This window comes from Cupressus sempervirens, chromosome 2 (genome assembly GCF_028749045.1).
Source record: "Cupressus sempervirens isolate cs-2001-9-10 chromosome 2, ASM2874904v1, whole genome shotgun sequence".
NCBI classification, from domain to species: Eukaryota; Viridiplantae; Streptophyta; class Pinopsida; order Cupressales; family Cupressaceae; genus Cupressus; species Cupressus sempervirens.
The window spans coordinates 164,767,729-164,789,775 of NC_143119.1; the positions used below are offsets into that span (position 1 = coordinate 164,767,729).

The window sequence follows — 22,047 nt, forward strand, 5'->3', positions numbered from 1 at the left end:
ATCAACTCAAACAACAATTATAAAAGTTGTAAACTATAATTTAAACAAAGAGCCGTAGAGGATATTCTACCTATTTTCTCCTAGGCGATATCCAACCGATGAAGAAAAGTCATTTTCGCAATGTGTTATTTATAACCGTAGAAAATTCGTCGCAAAGAGGGGTCCAATATCGAGACGAAGAGAATTCTTATCACCACACTAAGAATTGCCTGTCTAATTCCACATTTCAAAAGGGAGTGTGGACCAACTTTGGCCTGGTACGACTTCTTTTGTTGGCTTTCAGTTTGGGGATGTGTGGTCAGGAGACCAAATTGAATTTTCCTTTTTAATATCCATTCTATTAGTAGAGATTTGTTGAAATCGAAATTAGAGTTTATTATTTTTACCTGGTAACATAAAATGAAAGGTGGGTTTCGTATTCATGTAGTCTTATATTGCAAATCAAACTCTTCAGGATCGTTAAGATCCTTAACAGATGAAAATCATAGTCTTTTCTATGTGTTTGTGGGTCGAGAAAGTCTCCAGCTCAATTTAAAATCTTTAAAATAATAATAAAATTATGTCCACAGCATATTCATAAAAAAAAATAGTCGATCTTCAAGCTATCTGAAATGCTTAATTTAATTAATAATAATAATAAGAACTCTACTATACATACTGAAACAGTTATGGGCCCATTATACCGTACAGACAACTGAATAGATACAAACTATAGAGACAAAGGAACCCAATGCTGTTCACTCCTTTCCGCACCCATGATTGGTGCTGAAAGTGGAGTAGAGGCTGCGAGCGAGAAGCTTGTTAACTTTGAAGATTCTGTGCTTTTCTGCTGCATTTCCGTTATTTGCTCGAGACGGGCAACAACTTGTTTCATGCACGGTCGGAAATCCCTTTCTCTTGCAAGGCATTCAAACGCCAATTCGGCAACTGCAACGACCATGGCCTTCACCTCCTCGTTGCTCTCAATCTTCAGATCAGGATCCACCAACTCATCCAAAACACCTCGTCTCATCTTGTCTAGGGCCATATTAGCAAGACTGATCTCGTGTCTATTTCGCATAATATCCACGGCCACTTTGGCGGAGATGAGCTCCACCAAAACAACCCCAAAGCTGTACACATCGGACTTGTCAGTGAGCTGGAAGCATTGATGGTACTCTGGGTCCACATACCCTGGCGTGCCTTGCGGAGCAGTTGTGACGTGTGAGACATTCACTGGCACCAGTCGGGAGAGCCCAAAGTCTGCAACTTTTACCCCCAAATGCTCGTCCAGAAGAATGTTGTTAGATTTCACATCTCTGTGAAATATGGGTGGTTCTATGTTGTGGAGGTACGCCAAGGCCTGGGCTGTTTGTAGGGCAATTTTTAAACGAGTTCCCCAGGGCAAACCTCTCAGGCTTCTTCGACTCCCATGGAGATGATCGGCAAGGGTTCCGTTTGGCACATATTCGTAAACAAGCAGCAGCATCGGACTCTCCGGACTTGTACAGCCGTAAAGACGAACAAGGTTCGGATGGTAAAGAGAGGATAGGATTTCTACCTCGTTGATAAATTGTTCGAATCTTCTGGAATTTTCCTGGTAGAGCCTCTTCACTGCTACAGTTCGTCCGTCTTCAAGTTTACCCAGATACACTGCTCCAAACCCTCCATCTCCAAGTTCGTTCTTTTCGTCGAAGAAATTTGTGGCCAGCTGAAGTTCTTGGTAAGTAAATATGCGCACGGGGCCTAGCATGTACCCTTTCTGCCCCTTTTCTGTATCGGTTCGTTGACAATCGCTGAGATCGCTGGCGACTCCCCGAGTCGAAGATGGTTTTCTCCTCCTCATGCAGTAAATGAAGACCAGGAATACTGTAACAATGAGCACAGCGCCTCCGATGGAACAACCTTCAGTACATTGCACAGATACATGAAATAGTTCTAATTCAAGGTGTGGAGGGAACCCAAAAAAAACATTCGCCCAAATAAACCAAAAGAACATAGATCTTATGTCCAGGGATGCTTACCAAGAATAATAGACTCGTCGTGGGACTTGGCAGGTTTGGTCGTTGAATTGTCTCCAACGCCTGAATCCATAAAGTTCAATAAATAATTATTTCCAATCGAATGCATATATCTTCATGTAAACCATTAATTAACCTTTTTTGTAAATTGATTTAGAAAAGAATCAAGTTAGCGTTCTCACCAGAGAAGCAGTCAGGATTAGAGCAGCCTTCACTGGGATTCCATTTTACTCGGAACCCTTCATGAATTGACTCTAATATTTGAGGAATTTTTAGGTCTTTCTGAATTGGGAGTGTAACCTGCGTTTTACACAGACCAGTCAAAGTTGACGCTTCCTTCAAGCTAAAGGACCAACTGTCATTACATGGTAATTGCACTAGTTCATCCTCAATTGCATCAGAATGGCATTCCTCCCTTAGAGTTAAATTCCCATATTCATCAGTGATTTGAAATTGAACACTCGACCAGATTTCTCTTGTATGGTTACTGGAGGATGGATTGCAGCTCTCACCCAATAGATTCTTGTCAATTATTGTTATGGTCACGTGATCCTCATACCACTTGTCCGGCTCATGCCAGTTGTTTGAGAAATTCAGTATGTAGTATTGGTAGCCACTAATATTAATTAGGGCCTTATTCGCCTGTGTATCACAGTCCAGCTGAAGAGCAGGGTGACCACAGCTGCTGTTCACCTCCCCAAAAGGTAATGGGAACGATAGTCCCCCACACGCAAACTCTGGACAAGCTCGAGATGAAGAAGCGAGGCATGAATATACGGATATTGTGAAGAGAGAGACGAAGCGCAGGCGGTGTAGACGGAAAGGACTCAAATGGTGAGAATGGCATAGATGAAGATGCGGCCCTTCCTTTTCCATCTTCATTTCTTACGATACTAAGAAGAAAGCAGCTGCACATATGAAGTAAACAAGGGAACATGAATGGAAGTTTAATAGCAAACAAAGGAGATGGGAGAAAGCCGAGAGAAAGGCCTGGCCTAATACAGACCGTAAGAAAACAGCTAGCGGAGTCAATACGCCAATTTGACTCCTATTTCCTGAAGACAAATTCTACAGGAGAATTTCTCCGCAACGTCATTTGTCATATTCAAATGTAATAGTAGAGATAAAATTCCACGCGCTTTGTCATAGTGAGACAACAATCTTAATAAATCTAGTAACCATGTGTAATAGAATAGAAGACATTTTCTAGTATTTATAGTAGGAGTAATAAATTAAAATATTTTAGAGATCTTTTAACAAAACACCTAGTTCTATACATGCAAGATGACTCACAATCAAATACTGCCCTGAGTTGTAAAGTTGTTAGTTCATAAAGGGATAACCATGAAGGAACAATCAGAGTTCTAAAGCTATGAAGAGGAGCTCCAAATGCCATTTAAGTGGTGGTAGGTTGGTAGTTTGAGGAAACTTATTATCTACTCCTATTTTTTCAATGTTGAACTCTATTAGAATAAATTTACAAGTTTCACCTAGCATGAACTGAGAATTCAACAAAGGCTTTCAAATATTTTTGCATAGATGTCAGTGCACTAGTGATATATGGTAATTTTGAGGCTACACTATATCAATATATTATTATATTATTATGGCGAATGGTGATCTAATGAATAAGAACCTAACAAATCTAGAGGTCCAAAGATGTGCAATTGTCATAGCATTAAGGATAAGATATCGAAATAGTGAGGTTTTCCCATTGGAGAATGTGATAGTTATAACATTATGGAAATAGTAGTGTTAAAGAAGATGACAATAGTTGCTCTAAAATTCACGGCCTAAATGAGCAAAGGGATTCCAAAAGATGTCAAAACAATGAAGTTCATGGTTGTCTTGTTGGTAATGTGAAAGATAATTTGTATAGGAGACAAAGCGTCAAATTCAAGAAGTTAAAGAACAAAAAGGTTTAGGAAAGTAGTTTATCACAGATGAACATGGGACATGCATCCCATTATCCTAAAGCACTGGCATAATACACTTTTAAGGATATTAATGCCATGAAAGTAGAACCTTAAGCCAGGAGACATGGATTGAATGAGGTCAAGCAATAGATATATGAAAATTCTTTGTAATAGCTAAAAAACATTAGATACTTGCAGCCTCTATATTCACCATGCATTAGTTATAGTTTGTGACCAAGTTTTGAAGGTTTTGTAAATTTCTTCAAAGATACCTGTCTGCTGCTAGTTTTGGAGTTGTTTATCATGAAAGGGTTGTAAGTCTTGTTTCCACCATGGAAATTCCACGATCTTCTAGATTTCAAGGCTACATACCCTAATGTATTATATTATGCAAGCAAGGGCCCTGAAAGTGAGTGCAAAGAATTCTTTGACCAAGCCCTAGGTGAGCTAGGCAATGCTCGACTAGGGACTGTGAGGAAAGAAAGAGCTCTTGAGAGCAAAGCTTGAAGAATGAAGACTTTCCATTTTGAGGGATTGAAGAGGGGTATGAGGAGGTTCTAACTTGTGGAGAAGGACTCTTGATGAAGTGTCAAACATGTCTTAAAAGTGGGGGCAATAGGCAACCAAGAAAACCCTATCAAACCCTCAATTTTGCTATTTTTGTTGTATAGCCTGTACACACCCCGAGACCCTAAAAATCCTTGAGCATGGGTCCTATGTATCAATTTTTCTTAAGGCTAGAGGTGTTGAAACTCTAAGACAAAGGAGCTATTGGCCCTAGAAATTCAGGTGGAAGCCTAATTAGGGGCTCTCCTTGTAGCTCTTTTGTGAATAAATGTTGAAATTAGGTACAAACCCATTGTTGTTATCCATTCAAGTAGAGTACAAGTGTTCCAATAACACCTTGGGACATCATGGAAACCTTGGTTGGACTAGGGAGTGCTATAGTACCCTAGTAGACCTATAAAACCTTTGGAGGGATATTGTTCCTAGAAAAGTAAGGGAGTGATGCTACAAGTTTGGATCAATTAACCTGGTAAGGAGGTTAGGCAAGGTCAGTGGATGTTCTAAGTAGCAAGAGATCCTATAGACCACAAAGGTGTACAAAAAACACCAAGATCCACATATAATATATAAAGTTGCATAGGGATAGGGGTACTTAGGGTATGGGTATAGGTACAAGTATAGGTACAACTATTTTTTATAATAGGGGATGGAGGTACTTAGGTATGCAAAACTTTATTTTTAATTATACTTTTATATTTAAAGAAAACCTGAATTTATGAGTCATGACAATGATTTTTCAAATCAAGAACAATGATAAAGTTTGCAAATGTAATGTATTGTTTTTAGTTTTAGATTTGTTATATGTTTGTAATAATAATTTATGATAAATGTTTAGATGCATAACATAGAAGGCAGGTTTAAACATTAACAAGAAGATCATAAATCATATGATAATGACATATTGCAAATGATAAATTTCTAGCTTTAACACTAATAAAGTTTATTGTTGATCAATATTGTATCAAAGTTTCAAATTGAATAGGTATTGAATTAAGCTTGATAAACAAATAACAGAGAAGGAAAACTTTAAACATGAACAAGATCATAAATCATATGACGATGACATAATGGAAATGATAAATTTATGCTTAAATAGTGATAAAGTTTATTGTTAATCAATATTCTATCAAAGTTTCAAACTGATTAGGTATTGAATTAACTTGATAAACAACGAGCTAATAGAAAAACAAAAAACCAAAAAAAAAAGATCTAAAATCTCAATCAAGGTCCCTAGCTATGATGCTCTCCACCAAGTACTTGGTACTTGGGATATATGTACTTGGTACTTGGGTACATGGGTATGAGTACCAGAGGTGTGGGTACAAGTACCCATGCAACCTAATAATATATTATGATAACCAATAATGTCATACATGAACAAACCTATAATATATTATAATAACCAATAATGTCATACATGAATGAACATATAATATATTATGTTAAGCAATAATGTTATGCTCCTTATAACCAGTTTAAGAAGTTTGATTACTTTTATTTTGTTATTTTAACGTTTAGATTAATAATTTATCATCAAATCTTAGTAATGAAGCTTTTTTATATTCTATATTATATAATTTATTTAAAATTTGTACGACATTACACATGCCTTTCATTGCCAAATTTTAATGAATTTATCACTAGTTATCAACTTAAACAACAATTATAAAAGTTGTAAACTATAATTTAAACAAAGAGCTGTAGAGGATATTCTACCTATTTTCTCCTAGGCGATATCCAACCGATGAAGAAAATTCATTTTCGCAATGTGTTATTTATAACCGTAGAAAATTCGTCGCAAAGAGGGGTCTAATTCCACATTTCAAAAGGGAGTGTGGACCAACTTTGGCCTGGTACGACTTCTTTTGTTGGCTTTCAGTTTGGGGATGTGTGGTCAGGAGACCAAATTGAATTTTCCTTTTTAATATCCATTCTATTAGTAGAGATTTGTTGAAATCGAAATTAGAGTTTATTATTTTTACCTGGTAACATAAAATGAAAGGCGGGTTTCGTATTCATGTAGTCTTATATTGCAAATCAAACTCTTCAGGATCGTTAAGATCCTTAACAGATGAAAATCATAGTCTTTTCTATGTGTTTGTGGGTCGAGAAAGTCTCCAGCTCAATTTAAAATCTTTAAAATAATAATAAAATATGTCCACAGCATATTCATAAAAAAAAATAGTCGATCTTCAAGCTATCTGAAATGCTTAATTTAATTAATAATAATAATAACAACTCTACTATACATATTGAAACAGTTATGGGCCCATTATACCATACAGACAACTGAATACATACAAACTACAGAGACAAAGGAACCCAATGCTGTTCACTCCTTTCCGAGCCCCTGATTGGTGCTGAAAGTGGAGTAGAGGCTGCGAGCGAGAAGCTTGTGAACTTTGAAGATTCTGTGGTTTTCTGCTGCATTTCCATGATTTCCTCGAGACGGGCATCAACTTGTTTCATGGACGGTCGGAAATCCCTTTCCCTTGCAAGGCATTCAAACGCCAATTCTGCAACTGCAACGACCATGGCCTTCACCTCCTCGTTGCTCTCAATCTTCAGATCAGGATCCACCAACTCATCCAAAACACCTCGTCTCATCTTGTCTAGGGCCATATTAGCAAGACTGATCTCGTGACTATTCCGCATAATATCCACGGCCACTTTGGCGGAGATGAGCTCCACCAAAACAACCCCAAAGCTGTACACATCGGACTTGTCAGTGAGCTGGAAGCATTGATGGTACTCTGGGTCCACATACCCTGGCGTGCCTTGCGGAGCAGTTGTGACGTGTGAGACATTCACAGGCACCAGTCTGGAGAGCCCAAAGTCTGCAACTTTTACCCCCAAATGCTCGTCCAGAAGAATGTTGTTGGATTTCACATCTCTGTGAAATATGGGCGGTTCTATGTTGTGGAGGTACGCCAAGGCCTGGGCTGTTTGTAGGGCAATTTTCAAACGTGTTCCCCAGGGCAAGCCTCTCAGGCTTCTTCGACTCCCGTGGAGATGATCGGCAAGGGTTCCGTTTGGCACATATTTGTAAACAAGGAGCAGCATCGGACTCTCCGGACTTGTACAGCCGTAGAGACGAACAAGGTTCGGATGGTAAAGAGAGGATAGGATTTCTACCTCGTTGATAAATTGTTCGAATCTTCTGGAGTTTTCCTGGTAGAGCCTCTTCACTGCTACAGATCGTCCGTCTTCAAGTTTACCCAGATACACTGCGCCAAACCCTCCATCGCCGAGCTCGTTCTTCTCGTCGAAGAAATTTGTGGCCTGCTGAAGTTCTTGGTAAGTAAATACGCGCACAGGACCTAGCATGTACCCTTTCTGCCCTTTTTCTATGTCGGTTCCTTGATAATTGCTGAGATCGCTGCCGATCCCCCGGGTGGAAGTTGCTTTTCTCCTCCTCGCGTAATAAATGAGGACCAGGAATACTGCAATAAGCCCAATGCTTCCGATGGAGCAACCTTCAGTAGAATGGCCACAGATATTTAAGTTAAAAAGTCTTTAAGTGTATAAAGAAATGGAATCTTCACCCAAATAAACCAAAATCGATAAAGAAGTTAATGTGTAGGGACGCTCACCTAGAATAATAGACCTGGAAGGTTTAGGCTTTGAATTGCCTGCAACGCGCCAATACATAAAGTTCAATGAACAGTTGTTCCCAGTCGAATGCATACGTCATGTAATAGTACCATAAACTTTTGTAGGATTGAATGGAGAAAGAATGGAGTCAGTGAGGGTGTCATGTCCCCAATTTTTGGTGACAGTTCGATTTAATTAATTTAATTAATGGTTGTCCAAGGACGATTAATTAGTTATTTTAATTAAATACATAATATTAAAAGATAACCTTATATTTAATAAAGTGACTTGGAAAATATTTAATAAAGTCACTTGAGGGATAAGATCAAAAAGGTTTTAGAAGTCTCTGGAGAGGATGGAGGGAAAAGAATAAATAGGCACCCCGGGGCTCCATTCGAATCAGGCAGTTGATTATCTCTCTTTGATTTTCAGGTTGTGATTCAATCACAGGTGCATTGTGGAACCTAGGGTTTCGGCAATTGTCACAGTTGGCCATTGAGAACGATAACTCTCAATTGGTACGCAATTTTGAGGGTGTGAAATATCATCCGAATTATTGTAGATTGGAGGTGACATTCAGTCATTTCATCGGAGCGATCATTTGTGGCTTTAGGCCAATTTTTTGGTTCTTGCATCACTATCCTCTGAAGGATTCGATTCAGATTATCAGGAAAGAGTTTAAGAAGGAGTTCGACGGGTAAGGAACATTTTTTTTTCAGCGCACTCTATAGAAGTTGCTGCGTGAACAGATCAGCGGAAGGAGATCGAATTTCCAAAATATCTTATCAGCCAGTATCCCGTAAATTATTACAGTCAAAGTCTAGAGCCGAAGGCTATCTCGAATATTCGCAATCTCACAAGCCCACTTGTTAATTCGGAAATATTGGAGATCCTTTTTTGAAAGAACATTTTATAGTACGGGATATCTCATCTGTGGTAAAGCCGACATCACCACCGTAACAAATGGTATTGAGTCGCATATGTTCGGTTATGATATCCAAGTCTGCGATGAGGGAGGTCGAGGATCATTGCGATGGAGTCAAACAAATCCGATCGCTCATGTATCACGAATAGAGATCATTGCCCAATCAACAGGCTTATTGTAGCGAAGAAGCTTAAGCTCTGCGTCGAAGCTGAGGTCATGCTTATTTATAATGGCCTGTTGTTCAATTTGAAGGCGTTAGTTCACCTGTGCACACTGTGACGCCGCGATCTTGGGATATATTTGATGAGAACGAAAGTGTTATTGCAGGGGCTAAGAGAATTCAGGTGCCGCTGATTTTGGCGTGGGCTCTCAGCGCGTACAAGTGCCAGGGTTTGACATTGGAGAGAGTGGAAATAGATCTTTCTAGGTTTTGTTCGTATGGTCTCGTTTACTTAGTGCTCTCGAGATTGAAGATTTGAAGAGGGGCGTCTATGCAACTTTCTGATCTGTCACCAGTTGTCAAAGAGACCACATCGCAATTATGGATTAAGAACATTGGAGGAAGCAAAATGTATTGCAAATGCAAAACCAGGTTCTTTAGATATTATTTATCTATATTAAGGCTTTGATGTTCAGGCAGTTGATTATCTCTCTTTGATTTTCAGGTTGTGATTCAATCACAGGTCCATTGTGGAACCTAGGGTTTCGACAATTGTCACAGTTGGCCATTGAGAACGATAACTCTCAATTGGTACGCAATTTTGAGGGTGTGAAATATCATCCGAATTATTGCAGATTGGAGGTGGCATTCAGTCATTTCATCAGGGCGACTATTTGTGGCTTAGGGCCAAATTTGGAAGATTGAGTTTTGAGGATCACTTTGAGTATTGAGATTCAAGAAGAATAGATCACCATACTTCAAGTCATTGTAAGGTTGGAGCAAATTCGTAGAAGAAGCCAGAATATCAATCGAACCAGACAAGAGTCTGATGTCCATCTCCAATCAGAGGGGAATAAATTATAGTTCATAAGACAGAGTTCTCAATAGGTTTCTTATGCTACGGAGTCTCGGCGTCACATGATTATCCATTTCACAGGTCCAAGGATAAACTCGAAGGGTGAAGATTAGCGGGTGCTCCTTTCGAAAGGTCATGGGCGGATTCGAAATGAACAGGCCGCGATTTTAAACATTGGGCCAGTATTAAACTCAGACCGGCCACCACGATCCTAGACGGAGTCAATACCGCCGGGCGGGAGAGGGCATTCCTTACGATCTTGGCACCGTTAGCAGCAAGCTACACATCATCGAACGTCTGCGGTAGATCCAGACATTTCCACTGCCGGCTCCACACAAGTTCGGCGCTCATATCCGACCCGTGGACATCGCCAAGTCTGAGCACACCAACATTCTGAATCCATCCTTCCGCGATGCTTCCGTTTGGAGAGTAAATTAATCAAATCGCAGGTCACAGCCGGTAGATTCAGGAGTATAGACCGATTTAAGTCCAGAACAGGAGTAATGTAGACCAAGACGCAGTAGTAACAGTATCGGCCTTGCTTACAACGCAAACAGGACATAAATAAGTTCTCCGGTAAACTCCGCCAGCAGGGATCATGCAAGGGATATGTCTGCCAATGGTGGTGATGTGCTGTTGCCAAAGCATAAAGTGAGAGCTTCATCACAGGCAACAGTCAGCCTTGCAAGGGAAGACAGAGGATTGAGTACGGAACGACATCGAGAGTCCGAACTATTGCAGTCTCCGAGGCCTCAGTCAAAGAGAAAAGCTGATAGGAGGGTCGGTACCCTACATATGGAAAATTAGATTCGGATTGGCAGGGATAAATGCTAGTTTGAAGATTCATGGAGACCACAGAATCTCAGGTTCTCAATATTGTCTATTTACAATGAAACTTAGTTAGGATACTATTATTCATTACTTTCAGACAGTGTAAGACTTTGTTATTACATTTGAAGTTAGATCTTCCCTGAAAATTGTTGGTTTCTCGGCTACCATTATTTTGTGAAACTATTTTATCAAGAGAATTCATTGTGAGACATTACACTCTTAATGTAGTGGCCTTTAGAGTAAGGGCCAGTAGAGTTTGCTTGACGAAACGTCAAACTCCTGAAGTGTTAAGATTTCGGTGTTTAAGAAGGCAGTAACCTATTAGGGTCATTACAGTGGTATCAGAGCCTGTTTGCCAACTATTTGACGAATTGCCACAGTTCAGTATTGGTTTTTAGTGACCTTTATAGCTAGGGTCATTTCAGTGGTACCAGAGCGGTTTTCTTGCCATCCTGTGGGGTGAGAACCGAATTACATGAGTGATCAGCACTCTACTTCAACTAAGATGGACAGGTACAGCACAAAGTCTCCAAGGACACAATCACGGACAAGTAATAGACACAGTATTCAGAGTCAGAATTGTGGAAAGGAGGACTATTCAGGTATTCAGGATGAGCTCAGAAAGATCAAACATAACATGTCTGAACTGTTGGTTAAACACCACCGTATGCTTGACAGGCTGTCCGTCCCAGCTAAGGTGAGTAAATCAACTGGATTTCGTTTTGGCAAATCTTCTCACGAAGAGTTGACAGATACAATGAGAGATGTTACGAGGAACCTTAATGAGGAGTTCGAGAAACAAGTGTGCAACCAGTCAGAGGTTTCAGTTCGGTCACAGGAGGAAGCGGTGAAGGACATTACGCTGATGGATAGTAACTGTCAACTTGACACTCAAGTTGACACAGTTGAATACGAGCTTCCCAAGGGTGATGTCTCAGGTACTCAAGGTAGTTTGGTTCCGACAAGCAATGATTACAGTGAAGTGAGTTCAGATGATGATGAAGATGTCATTGTGCATGATGATGAGATACCTGGTGGAAATGAGAAGACATCGAGCATTTATGATTTTGCTGACAGAGAGTACCAGGCTCAGTTAGATGCTTCGTCACATGAGGATGAAATTGGTGATACTTCACATGATTTGTCCAGCCAGTTGAAGGTAAGCAAAGATAGTATTGTGGCTTCTTTATCTCATCATGACAGGATGTGGGAGATGTTAGAAGAGCACGTCCAGATGATTCAGTTACAAGGAAGACATAAGGGAATTCAGGCAAATTCTTCTTGCTTTGACTTACATGCAATTGGTGAAGGAATGGGAACGACGAAGTTGAGCTATTTACATCTTCTATCAGACCGTGACTATCTTCTAAGCCTTGCCAAAGACTATTCAGATGCCTTGAGGAGGAAGGAGGAGGAAGTTGTCAAGCTATCTTGCGAGCTTGAGGACACTCGAGCAACTTTGGCATTACAGGACTGGGAGAGACATGGGAAAGAGCTCGACATGGAGCTGAGCTTAAGTTCATCTAGCATTCAGTTTTTGACAGAAGACGGATCATATATGGTAGCTGATAATGCTACGAGTTCATCTTGCATTCACATCCAGGATACAAGGACAATGGCAGACAGGTACGTGAAGTTAATTGGTATTGAGGTAAGGAGTTTGCTTGAGTTACCAGCTGTTCCTTGTTTACGAATATGGACTCAAGAATGTTTCAACAGTGTTTGGGGTTCAATTGATTGGAGAGCACTTAATAGTAGCAATGTTTGTTTTAGTGCTATCATGGATTTGATTAGCAGAATACACAGTGTTGTCTTTCCTTGTACCAGTAGTTTGTCCAATGTTGGTATTAGTCTTTATGCACCGTTGTTGGGTTTGGTTCATATTTCCAGTCGACCATTCTTGCTAAAGGGTGTCGGAGGTTTTTCATATTTGGAAGCATGTACAGATGAGTCCCAGGATCGTTTTGGCCTTGATGACATCCGGGAGGATGAAATGGACAGTTTTGAAGACACAGCTTCTTTGACAGTTTCTTTAGGTACAGAAGAGCTTGACAGCAGAACTACAGGTTTTGACACTCTGGATGTTGATATGAATTTTAAAGTTGATTCAAAAAATATGGATGATAATAATCCAGAGACCAGTATTTTTGAAGACATTCCTCTAGTCAATGTGTCAGAGGGAGTTTATAGAAGACAGTCTAGCCAGAGCCATCATGTGGTTAGCCAGTTGAAAGTTAGTGAGCGAGACATTGCTATCGCTTGTGAGCACTTTGATACTGCTCGTCAGTTGTTAGCTGTTACTGGTTGGGGTACTTCTATGACAGATGAGTCCAGTGGTGGTTACTTTTCTTTGGCAGAGATTCATGCCTTGCGTGAAGCTGTTCGTATTTTAAAGCAGGATTATTTACGATTGGTAGCCGACTGTGATCACTTGGTTGAGTGGGGAAGTACAGCCTATGAGGCACTCTTGAATCGTGAAGAGGAGGTGAGTGAGCTTTCCCAAGAGCTCATAGCGACTACTGAGGCATTAGAGGACACACAGCGAGATCTACAGAAGTCACAGTTTCAGTTGAAGGAGGTGACTGTGGAGTTGGAGCATTTGCGGTCAAAACCAGCCCCAGACCCAGTTCATTTGATTACTGAGGTAGATGACGGTAAGTACACTCCTACAGTTGCTTTTGAGGAGCTTATTGTTGAGACTGACACACATGTTCAGGGTTTGGAAGAAGTTGGTTTTAATGAGTTTGGGATACCGGTAGAGTCCAGTTTCCAGATTGATTCTACTCAGATAGTTGATAGTGTGGTACAGCTGAGTATGCCACCCTTACAAGAGAACCAGTTGTGGTGTAAAGAGGAGTATGTAAATGTTTCCTCATATAATTTTTATTGCACTGAATCGTTTATGGAGTATTTGCTGGACAGTGCATGTGTTCATTTGGACTCGCATGAGTTGATAGAAGGTGTTCTCATCCAAGATACTAGTGTTATTCGCGGATTGGTTGAGAAGATTATAGGGGTCCTTTCTACTATGCTACCTCACAGGGATCTTGAGGAGGGGTTTGTTGAGCAGAATGCACGGGATCCTATCCAGCCTACAGTCACTCGGAGTCAGAGATTGGAGCCATATGTTGATTACCAGTTCAGTGATGGAGAGCCAGTAGTAGAATTTGGAGGATCTTACCGACATTATACGGTAGGGTACGTTCATCATTTTTCTTTTGATACGGAGATAGAAGATTTTATTTCACGCAAATGTAGATTGGCTCCAGTTTCTTACCATCCATTAGGAGATAGATTGGCACCATCTTTTGAAAATAAAACTGGTAGTAGCAAGTTACTCGGCCTGCAGCATCGACACGCCCGGAGCAGTTTTTCAGAGATTGGAGTTGATGGCAATGATTCAGGTACCTATGGCTGTTGTCATATCTACAATGCAATTGGGTGCAGGTGTCATTCTGACAGGGGCTTGAGTTTTGATAGAATTGATGTTTCAGTTGGCTTGAGTTCCGCAGAATGGTTTCTTCTACTGACATCTACAGTTGGTTTTCGGATAATTTCATCAGAGTCATCAAGTTGTTTGGTATTGAGTACAGTTTCTCAGTTACTGATATTGATGATTTCTCCACGGGAGTATGATGAGGATTGGGATGATACACAGATTTACATTTGGAAGACTGATTGGTTCATGGTTCAGCCATTGCTTGGGGACAAGCAATTTCAGGAAGGGCGGACTGTCATATCCCCAATTTTTGGTGACAGTTCGATTTAATTAATTTAATTAATGGTTGTCCAAGGACGACTAATTAGTTATTTTAATTAAATACATAATATTAAAAGATAACCTTATATTTAATAAAGTGACTTGGAAAATATTTAATAAAGTCACTTGAGGGATAAGATCAAAAAGGTTCTAGAAGTCTCTGGAGAGGATGGAGGGAAAAGAATAAATAGGCACCCCGGGGCTCCATTCGAATCAGGCAGTTGATTATCTCTCTTTGATTTTCAGGTTGTGATTCAATCACAGGTGCATTGTGGAACCTAGGGTTTCAGCAATTGCCACAGTTGGCCATTGAGAACGATAACTCTCAATTGGTACGCAATTTTGAGGGTGTGAAATATCATCCGAATTATTGCAGATTGGAGGTGACATTCAGTCATTTCATCAGGGCGACTATTTGTGGCTTAGGGCCAAATTTGGAAGATTAAGTTTTGAGGATCACTTTGAGTATTGAGATTCAAGAAGAATAGATCACCATACTTCAAGTCATTGTAAGGTTGGAGCAAATTCGTAGAAGAAGCCAAAATATCAATCGAACCAGACAAGAGTCTGATGTCCATCTCCAATCAGAGGGGAATAAATTACAGTTCATAAGACGGAGTTCTCAATAGGTTTCTTATGCTACGGAGTCTCGGCGTCACATGATTATCCATTTCGCAGGTCCAAGGATAAACTCGAAGGGTGAAGATTAGCGGGTGCTCCTTTCGAAAGGTCATGGGCGGATTCGAAATGAACAGGCCGCGATTTTAAACATTGGGCCAGTATTAAACTCAGACCGGCCACCACGATCCTAGACGGAGTCAATACCGCCGGGCGGGAGAGGGCATTCCTTACGATCTTGGCACCGTTAGCGGCAAGCTACACATCATCGAACGTCTGCGGCAGATCCAGACATTTCCACTGCCGGCTCCACACAAGTTCGGCGCTCATATCCGACCCGTGGACATCACCAAGTCTGAGCACACCAACATTCTGAATCCATCCTTCCGCGATGCTTCCGTTTGGAGAGTAAATTAATCAAATCGCAGGTCACAGCCGGTAGATTCAGGAGTATAGACCGATTTAAGTCCAGAACAGGAGTAATGTAGACCAAGACGCAGTAGTAACAGTATCGGCCTTGCTTACAACGCAAACAGGACATACAGAAGTTCTCCGGTAAACTCCGCCAGCAGGGATCATGCAAGGGATATGTCTGCCAATGGTGGTGATGTGCTGCTGCCAAAGCATAAAGTGAGAGCTTCATCACAGGCAACAGTCAGCCTTGCAAGGGAAGACAGAGGATTGAGTACGGAACGACATCGAGAGTTCGAACTATTGCAGTCTCCGAGGTCTCAGTCAAAGAGAAAAGCTGATAGGTAAGACTTTCAAATGAAGGAGGGTCGGTACCCTACATATGGAAAATTAGATTCGGATTGGCAGGGATAAATGCTAGTTTGAAGATTCATGGAGACCACAGAATATCAGGTTCTCAATATTGTCTATTTACAATGAAACTTAGTTAGGATACTATTATTCATTACTTTCAGACAGTGTAAGACTTTGTTATTACATTTGAAGTTAGATCTTCCCTGAAAATTGTTGGTTTCTCGGCTACCATTATTTTGTGAAACTATTTTATCAAGAGAATTCATTGTGAGACATTACACTCTTAATGTAGTGGCCTTTAGAGTAAGGGCCAGTAGAGTTTGCTTGACGAAACGTCAAACTCCTGAAGTGTTAAGATTCCGGTGTTTAAGAAGGCAGTAACCTATTAGGGTCATTACAGTGGTATCAGAGCCTGTTTGCCAACTATTTGACGAATTGCCACAGTTCAGTATTGGTTTTTAGTGACCTTTATAGCTAGGGTCATTTCAGAGGGGCAGTGTGGATTGGGGCTGAGCTCGCAATTGCAATAAAATTGCATTGAATTGGTTTTATTTTCGCAAATCCCCTGGTGAGACGGGCAACGCTCGCACTCTTGGGTGTGATTCCACTTTATTCGGAGCCCTAGATAAGGTAGATCCGGTGGATATTTTTCCAAGCTCTCAGCTGGGACTGGCAAAGTAACCCGCGACTTACACATTCTCCCAAAACTTAACTTCTCAGTCGAATTTAAGTAGCAACTACGGTTACATGATAGTGGGTACACTAGGTTTTCCTGAATTGTGAGAGGAGAGCAATCCTCCCATAGAGTTAAATTCCTGCCGTCATGGGCAATGCTAAATTGGGGACTGGACCAGATTTCCGATGTATGGCTACTGAACGATGGATTGCATCGCTGACTCCACTGATCCTTGTCGATTATTGTTATAGTGGGATCCTCATACCAATTGTCCATCTTCCAGTTCTCTGATATATCCAGTATGTAGTATTGATGGGCGCTAATATTGATTAGAGGCATATGCAGTGCAGAATCACAGTCAACCCGAAGAGCAGGGTCCTCGCAGCTGCTGTTCATTGGTACGAAGGGATATGAGAATGTTAGATTCCCACATTTCCAGGGTGCTTGGCAAGCTCGACATGAAGGAGGCAGGCAACATATGAAAATCGTGAAGACAAGAAAGAGGGAGCGCAGGGGGTATAGAGGGGATAGACTGCTATACCGAGAGCAACATAGATAACGATGTAGGCCTTCCATTTTCATCTTCAGTCGTTTACAGGAGCAACAAGCAAAACAGTACTAGAATTGAAGTAGGGAGATCCGATGAAGAGCAGATTAATAGCAGGGAAAGATTTGGGAGAGAAGGGGGAGAGAAAGACCCGGCGCAAGGAAGACCACAACGGAGTCAATACGCCAAATTGACTCTTCTTTTCCGTTGCCCCGACTCAATACACCAGAATTTCCGAACGATTTCGGTTGTCTCTTTCTTCCTTAGTCACATCTGCTGGTGATAAAATTCCACGCGCTTTTCTTTAAAGTGTCACAGTCGCCCGTGACTACAAAAAATATCTGACTTCCGTGAAACGGTTCCTCAAGGAAGTTTCGGGTGTAGCCTTTCGAGAGCACTGAAAGTTCTCAATTCTGGCTTCCCAAATGCCTGGATATTTCTACGAAAATATCCCTACGAAGAGAGAAATTGCACGGAATCCATAATATGAAATGTGGGTATTGCCTGGGTGTTTACTTTATCGTCAATTCAATACAGGTTCGGAGCTTTTTCCTACCATGCAAAATACAAGGTACAAACATTATTCTTAGAGTGCTAGGATTCTACAGCAAATCATTATCCTATTAAACTCGGCTTCATCAAATTCTACGAAATTTCAGTGGTTCTAGAGACACATCTCACTACACAAATTTGCCCAATTAAATTTAGCTTATTTCAATACACCAATTTACACCTCTCTAGCCTCCTAAGATTATAATTGCCAAAATTAATGGTTGTGCAAAGACAAATAATATTTTCAAGTGGTGCCTTTCACTGGTTGGTAGCTTGGAGGCCTCGTGCCTTGCAGGTCTGAACCCCCCATCAATTTTTTTAAATTTTTTTTCATGAATGTGGTGTAGAATAGATTAATGGGATTATGCAAATAATGTATAAATTACTTTAGATTTAGTAAATAATTGACTTTATATATATATATATATATATATATATATATATATATATATATATATATATATATATATAACACAATGTATTATTTAAAATTTTAATTGATAAACAAATTGTTACAATTTATGAAAAAGTATTAAATTTAAAAGATCTTGTATTGCAGAACTTTTTAAATTTTTTATATTTTAGTCAAAATTTAAATTATATCACATTTGAGTTTCTAGAGCAAATGAATGAGGGTTTTTTGCAATTCTAGATGTGCTAATTGTTGGCTCCACATAATTGACAATGGTGGAGTAGGCTCATATGAGTTCACCTTTAAGTACCCCCACTACTCGCAATTTGCAGCTATATGCTAGGGTTGAAAATTTTGAATAGAAAAGAGGAATAAGACACCAAGGGAAGATGAGGGTCAAGCCAACAACTAGAAATTAGAGGAACTTTTTAGTAAACTCGGTGAAAAGCATGGAGGAAGAAAATTTGGCTATTTGAGAAGAATAAACTACAATAATGGGAAAGGAAATAGAAACAAGTAGAATGACAGAAGTACAAAACAAAATATTAGAATAAAAAAATCAAAAGAGGTTACAAAACTTTACAATTAATGGTCCCTAGTAATGTAATGGACTACATTGTTGAATGCTAGCACAAAATTGTAATTTTATTTTTCTTAAGAGGCATGCCCTCGTAATTTGGTTTTTGTAAATAAATTAAAATTGACTAGCATATTAGGGGTTGGGAGATTTAGGCTTAAATAAGGGATTTAGATAAAGATTATTTTTTTTTGTAAATTTTAAAATAGGTGACCATGCACAAGTTGTACTACAATATGGCACTTGGATCATATGTGGTTAGGTTTTTTGATCTACAAGCTTAAACCCTATATTTTTATCCTAGAGGCCCATCTAAGTCATGCTACCCTATGTGAGTGAAATTTCATTTTTGAAACTAGCATTTAGGACTTTCTTGTGAGAAATGGTGTCTTAGCTCAATATAAGAGTCATCTAGTGCAAAAGTAGTGAGGAAAAATTCTTGACCTTAAGGGTTCATCCAAGAGTATGTGAAGGAATGAACTTAAACAAGTACACATCTAAAAATATAAAACATATAAGGACCTAGTTTTAATTTTAACAAACCTCTAATATATACTTAAAGAAACCCAATGATTGTTTTTATTACTATAAAGAGGGCTATCTAATAAGAGACTGTCATGTCAAGAAATGTCAGATTACAATATTACAAGATAATGTCACCTACTAGTCAACATTTAATAAAATCTCTAGCCCAAAATTTAGTTATGCCTAATGATAATATCCTTTTACCCTAAGAAACAACATGTCCCATCTGATGTTTAAAATCATAACAAGTACCTAGATATGTTTAATTCACCCATCCAAGATATTGTAATGATTGATAGTTTGAAGATGGTGAGCAAAGTAAATTAAAATTCTAGAATTCTTTGAATTTAAGGTACATGTTTTTCTCTTATCACTCTTTCCCTTCTTCAATGCCACACGTAAGGGAGGTGGGATGGAGCTCTTCTTTTCCTCCTACCATTCCAAGGAAAATTCTTGATCCCCTTTTCCTTCTAAATATTAAGAAATTTCCAACGACTTATTTTCTCTTACTAACCCCCATTATGTTTGGCCAGCCTTAAACATCACACACTAAGGAAAAAATTAAGCCTAGAAAAGTAAGTCAAATTTTGACTATTTAACACTTTTGCACTAGGAATCAAGCCTTAGTGTGTAATGTTTAAGCCGTTCGATTATGTTTTCCCATAAGAGGAGACCATTTCTAAAATTTCATCACCATGATCTTCAAAGTTGTCTTAGAATGTAAGAGGGAATTTTCTTCCTCGTCATGAATATGGAGTCAAATATTTTACATCATTGAGTGCAAACTAGATATTATATTTCTTCATGAAGTTAATATCAATGCCATCTATCACACTTATTTTATATAAATATTCATCTTTCTTCTATATGTAGCACATAGAAGTAGGGAAGGTCATTGATGTAGATTTCAAAAATAACTTGATAAAGTTGAGGACCCTTCTCATTGTTGTGGGTAGCTCCTAACCTTTATCAATAGAAAAATACATTGGTTTTTATCAGTTTATGCCTCTAATAGTTAAAAAGACAAATGAATTATGAGATTAGATGTATAAAAGTTTTCCTAATGTTAACTAGGTGGTAGGAGGCAATTTTAATATGGCGAAACATACAAGGGCAAGTCTTTTTGAAAGTAAAGTCCACCAAGATAACTGAGAGGAGGGGTGGGGTAAATTAGTTATCCAATTTAAAGAAAACTTATTAACCTTATTAAATTGGAAACATGTAATCAACAAGTACAACAACCACGAGAAGATAACTATGCACAATAATACTAGATTTGTTAACTAGGGAAACCCTTGATCAAGGGGAAAACCCCAATGGGGATGGTACCCACAAAATGATATACTAATATATAAATTCCTTGTAAGAGGATGGACCCTATTAGGAGTCAATAAATTACATTTAGTACATATCAGTCCCTATTAGGAGACTTTGAATCCATGTGAGGAGATTCCAACCTTGTTAGGAGTTGTAGAAGGCAGAAGGATCCACTGTCCAAGCACCTTGAGGGTAAAGACAAATGAACTAGCTATCCAACTGGCCTTAGTAGTATTCCTTCTAGAATCATACCAAATGATCAACTGTCCACTAGCACTCTCTACCAAATATAATCATTGTGCCTCTATTGCACGAAACACTTCTTTGATCTCAATATCAGATTTATTGAATCTTGCATCTAGATTCACATACTCACATCACATAAATTCCCTTAGATCACCTACTCACTTATAATTTGCAGTCAATAGTTTCAATTCACAATCACTTGCCACACATACATTTAACTAAAAGAATTTTTTTTTCTTTTATACCAAGTCCTCAAACTAATTATTAAATCAGCCTTAAGGCTTTTGTAACGCCCCGCCAAGGGATCCAAAAGAATTAACCTAAAGTTTCACTAAGTTTGCTAAACATTTTTTTTTTTTTTAAAGTAAGAATGTATAACATACACATCAAACACATAGTAGCGGAAGCAATAACATGCAATCATTGACAAACATACATTGCAAGTTACATTTCCTAAAGATCCCAAGACGTTGAGTCACGTTTAAATTTAATTAATTCTAAGTCTAACAACTATCACATACATATAAAAGAATAATCAGAAAGTCCCATGTCCATAATATACATTTGATCCGAATGCCTCTTGGCAAATTAATTCGGAATGCTCAATCATCCACTGTACAAGTCACAGGGTATGAAAGGCTTAAAAGAATATACATATGTAAAGATAAAGATAGGACATCCTCAAATTCATGATACAAAGTACCGTAAAAATATATGAAACTATTCACCATACATGATACATCCATACATCCATAATGATAAAACATCTATCATAAAATCTAACCATCCATCATAATAATCCAAGAACATAGTGAAGGTAAAAGCCAATCACGAAATCTCCAGCCACGGTGACCACAGAATGGATCTCAATGGTAAGAGTAAAAGCACTACCACCCGACCGCGTGGAACCTAAATGGTCCACTCCCACCGCGCTGAGGAGATAGTCTCAAGTCCCAAACAAGGTATCAAAACACAAAACACAAGTACTCTCTAAGTATAGGAAATCCTAAAAGTATACTAACTCAAGGGTTCCAACATAGATAGACATCTAGACCCAGAGGCACCCCAAAGACACGTAGGAAACCTAATATGCAAGCGGGAAAGTGTCATCACAAAAGTCACGTAGAAGTTACCCGAGCAATCCCTTAGGAATCCCGGGTCCCTACTGATCCTGCGGCCACTAGTATCCTCTCGTACTGACGA

The 22,047-nt window shown here is 39.3% G+C and overlaps 2 protein-coding genes across 2 annotated transcripts; both read right to left on the bottom strand.

Moving 5' to 3' along the window:
* Positions 1–603: 603 nt before the first annotated feature.
* On the bottom strand, positions 604–3,024 carry LOC149571562 (LEAF RUST 10 DISEASE-RESISTANCE LOCUS RECEPTOR-LIKE PROTEIN KINASE-like 1.2). The gene is made up of 3 exons (XM_089813079.1): positions 2,183–3,024; positions 2,004–2,063; positions 604–1,884 (listed from the first exon to the last, which is right to left on the bottom strand). Exons 1-3 carry the CDS (start codon positions 2,880–2,882, stop codon positions 710–712), a joined length of 1,935 nt encoding a protein of 644 aa, XP_089669205.1. The 5' UTR covers positions 2,883–3,024; the 3' UTR covers positions 604–709.
* A 3,657-nt stretch (positions 3,025–6,681) lies between these two features.
* On the bottom strand, positions 6,682–17,392 carry LOC149571563 (uncharacterized). Its single transcript, XM_089815705.1, has 6 exons — positions 16,443–17,392; positions 15,597–15,842; positions 10,314–10,651; positions 9,146–9,236; positions 8,077–8,175; positions 6,682–7,959 (listed from the first exon to the last, which is right to left on the bottom strand). The coding sequence occupies exons 1-6, from the start codon at positions 17,248–17,250 to the stop codon at positions 6,788–6,790; spliced, it is 2,754 nt and encodes a 917-aa protein (XP_089671831.1). The 5' UTR covers positions 17,251–17,392; the 3' UTR covers positions 6,682–6,787.
* Positions 17,393–22,047: the final 4,655 nt, after the last annotated feature.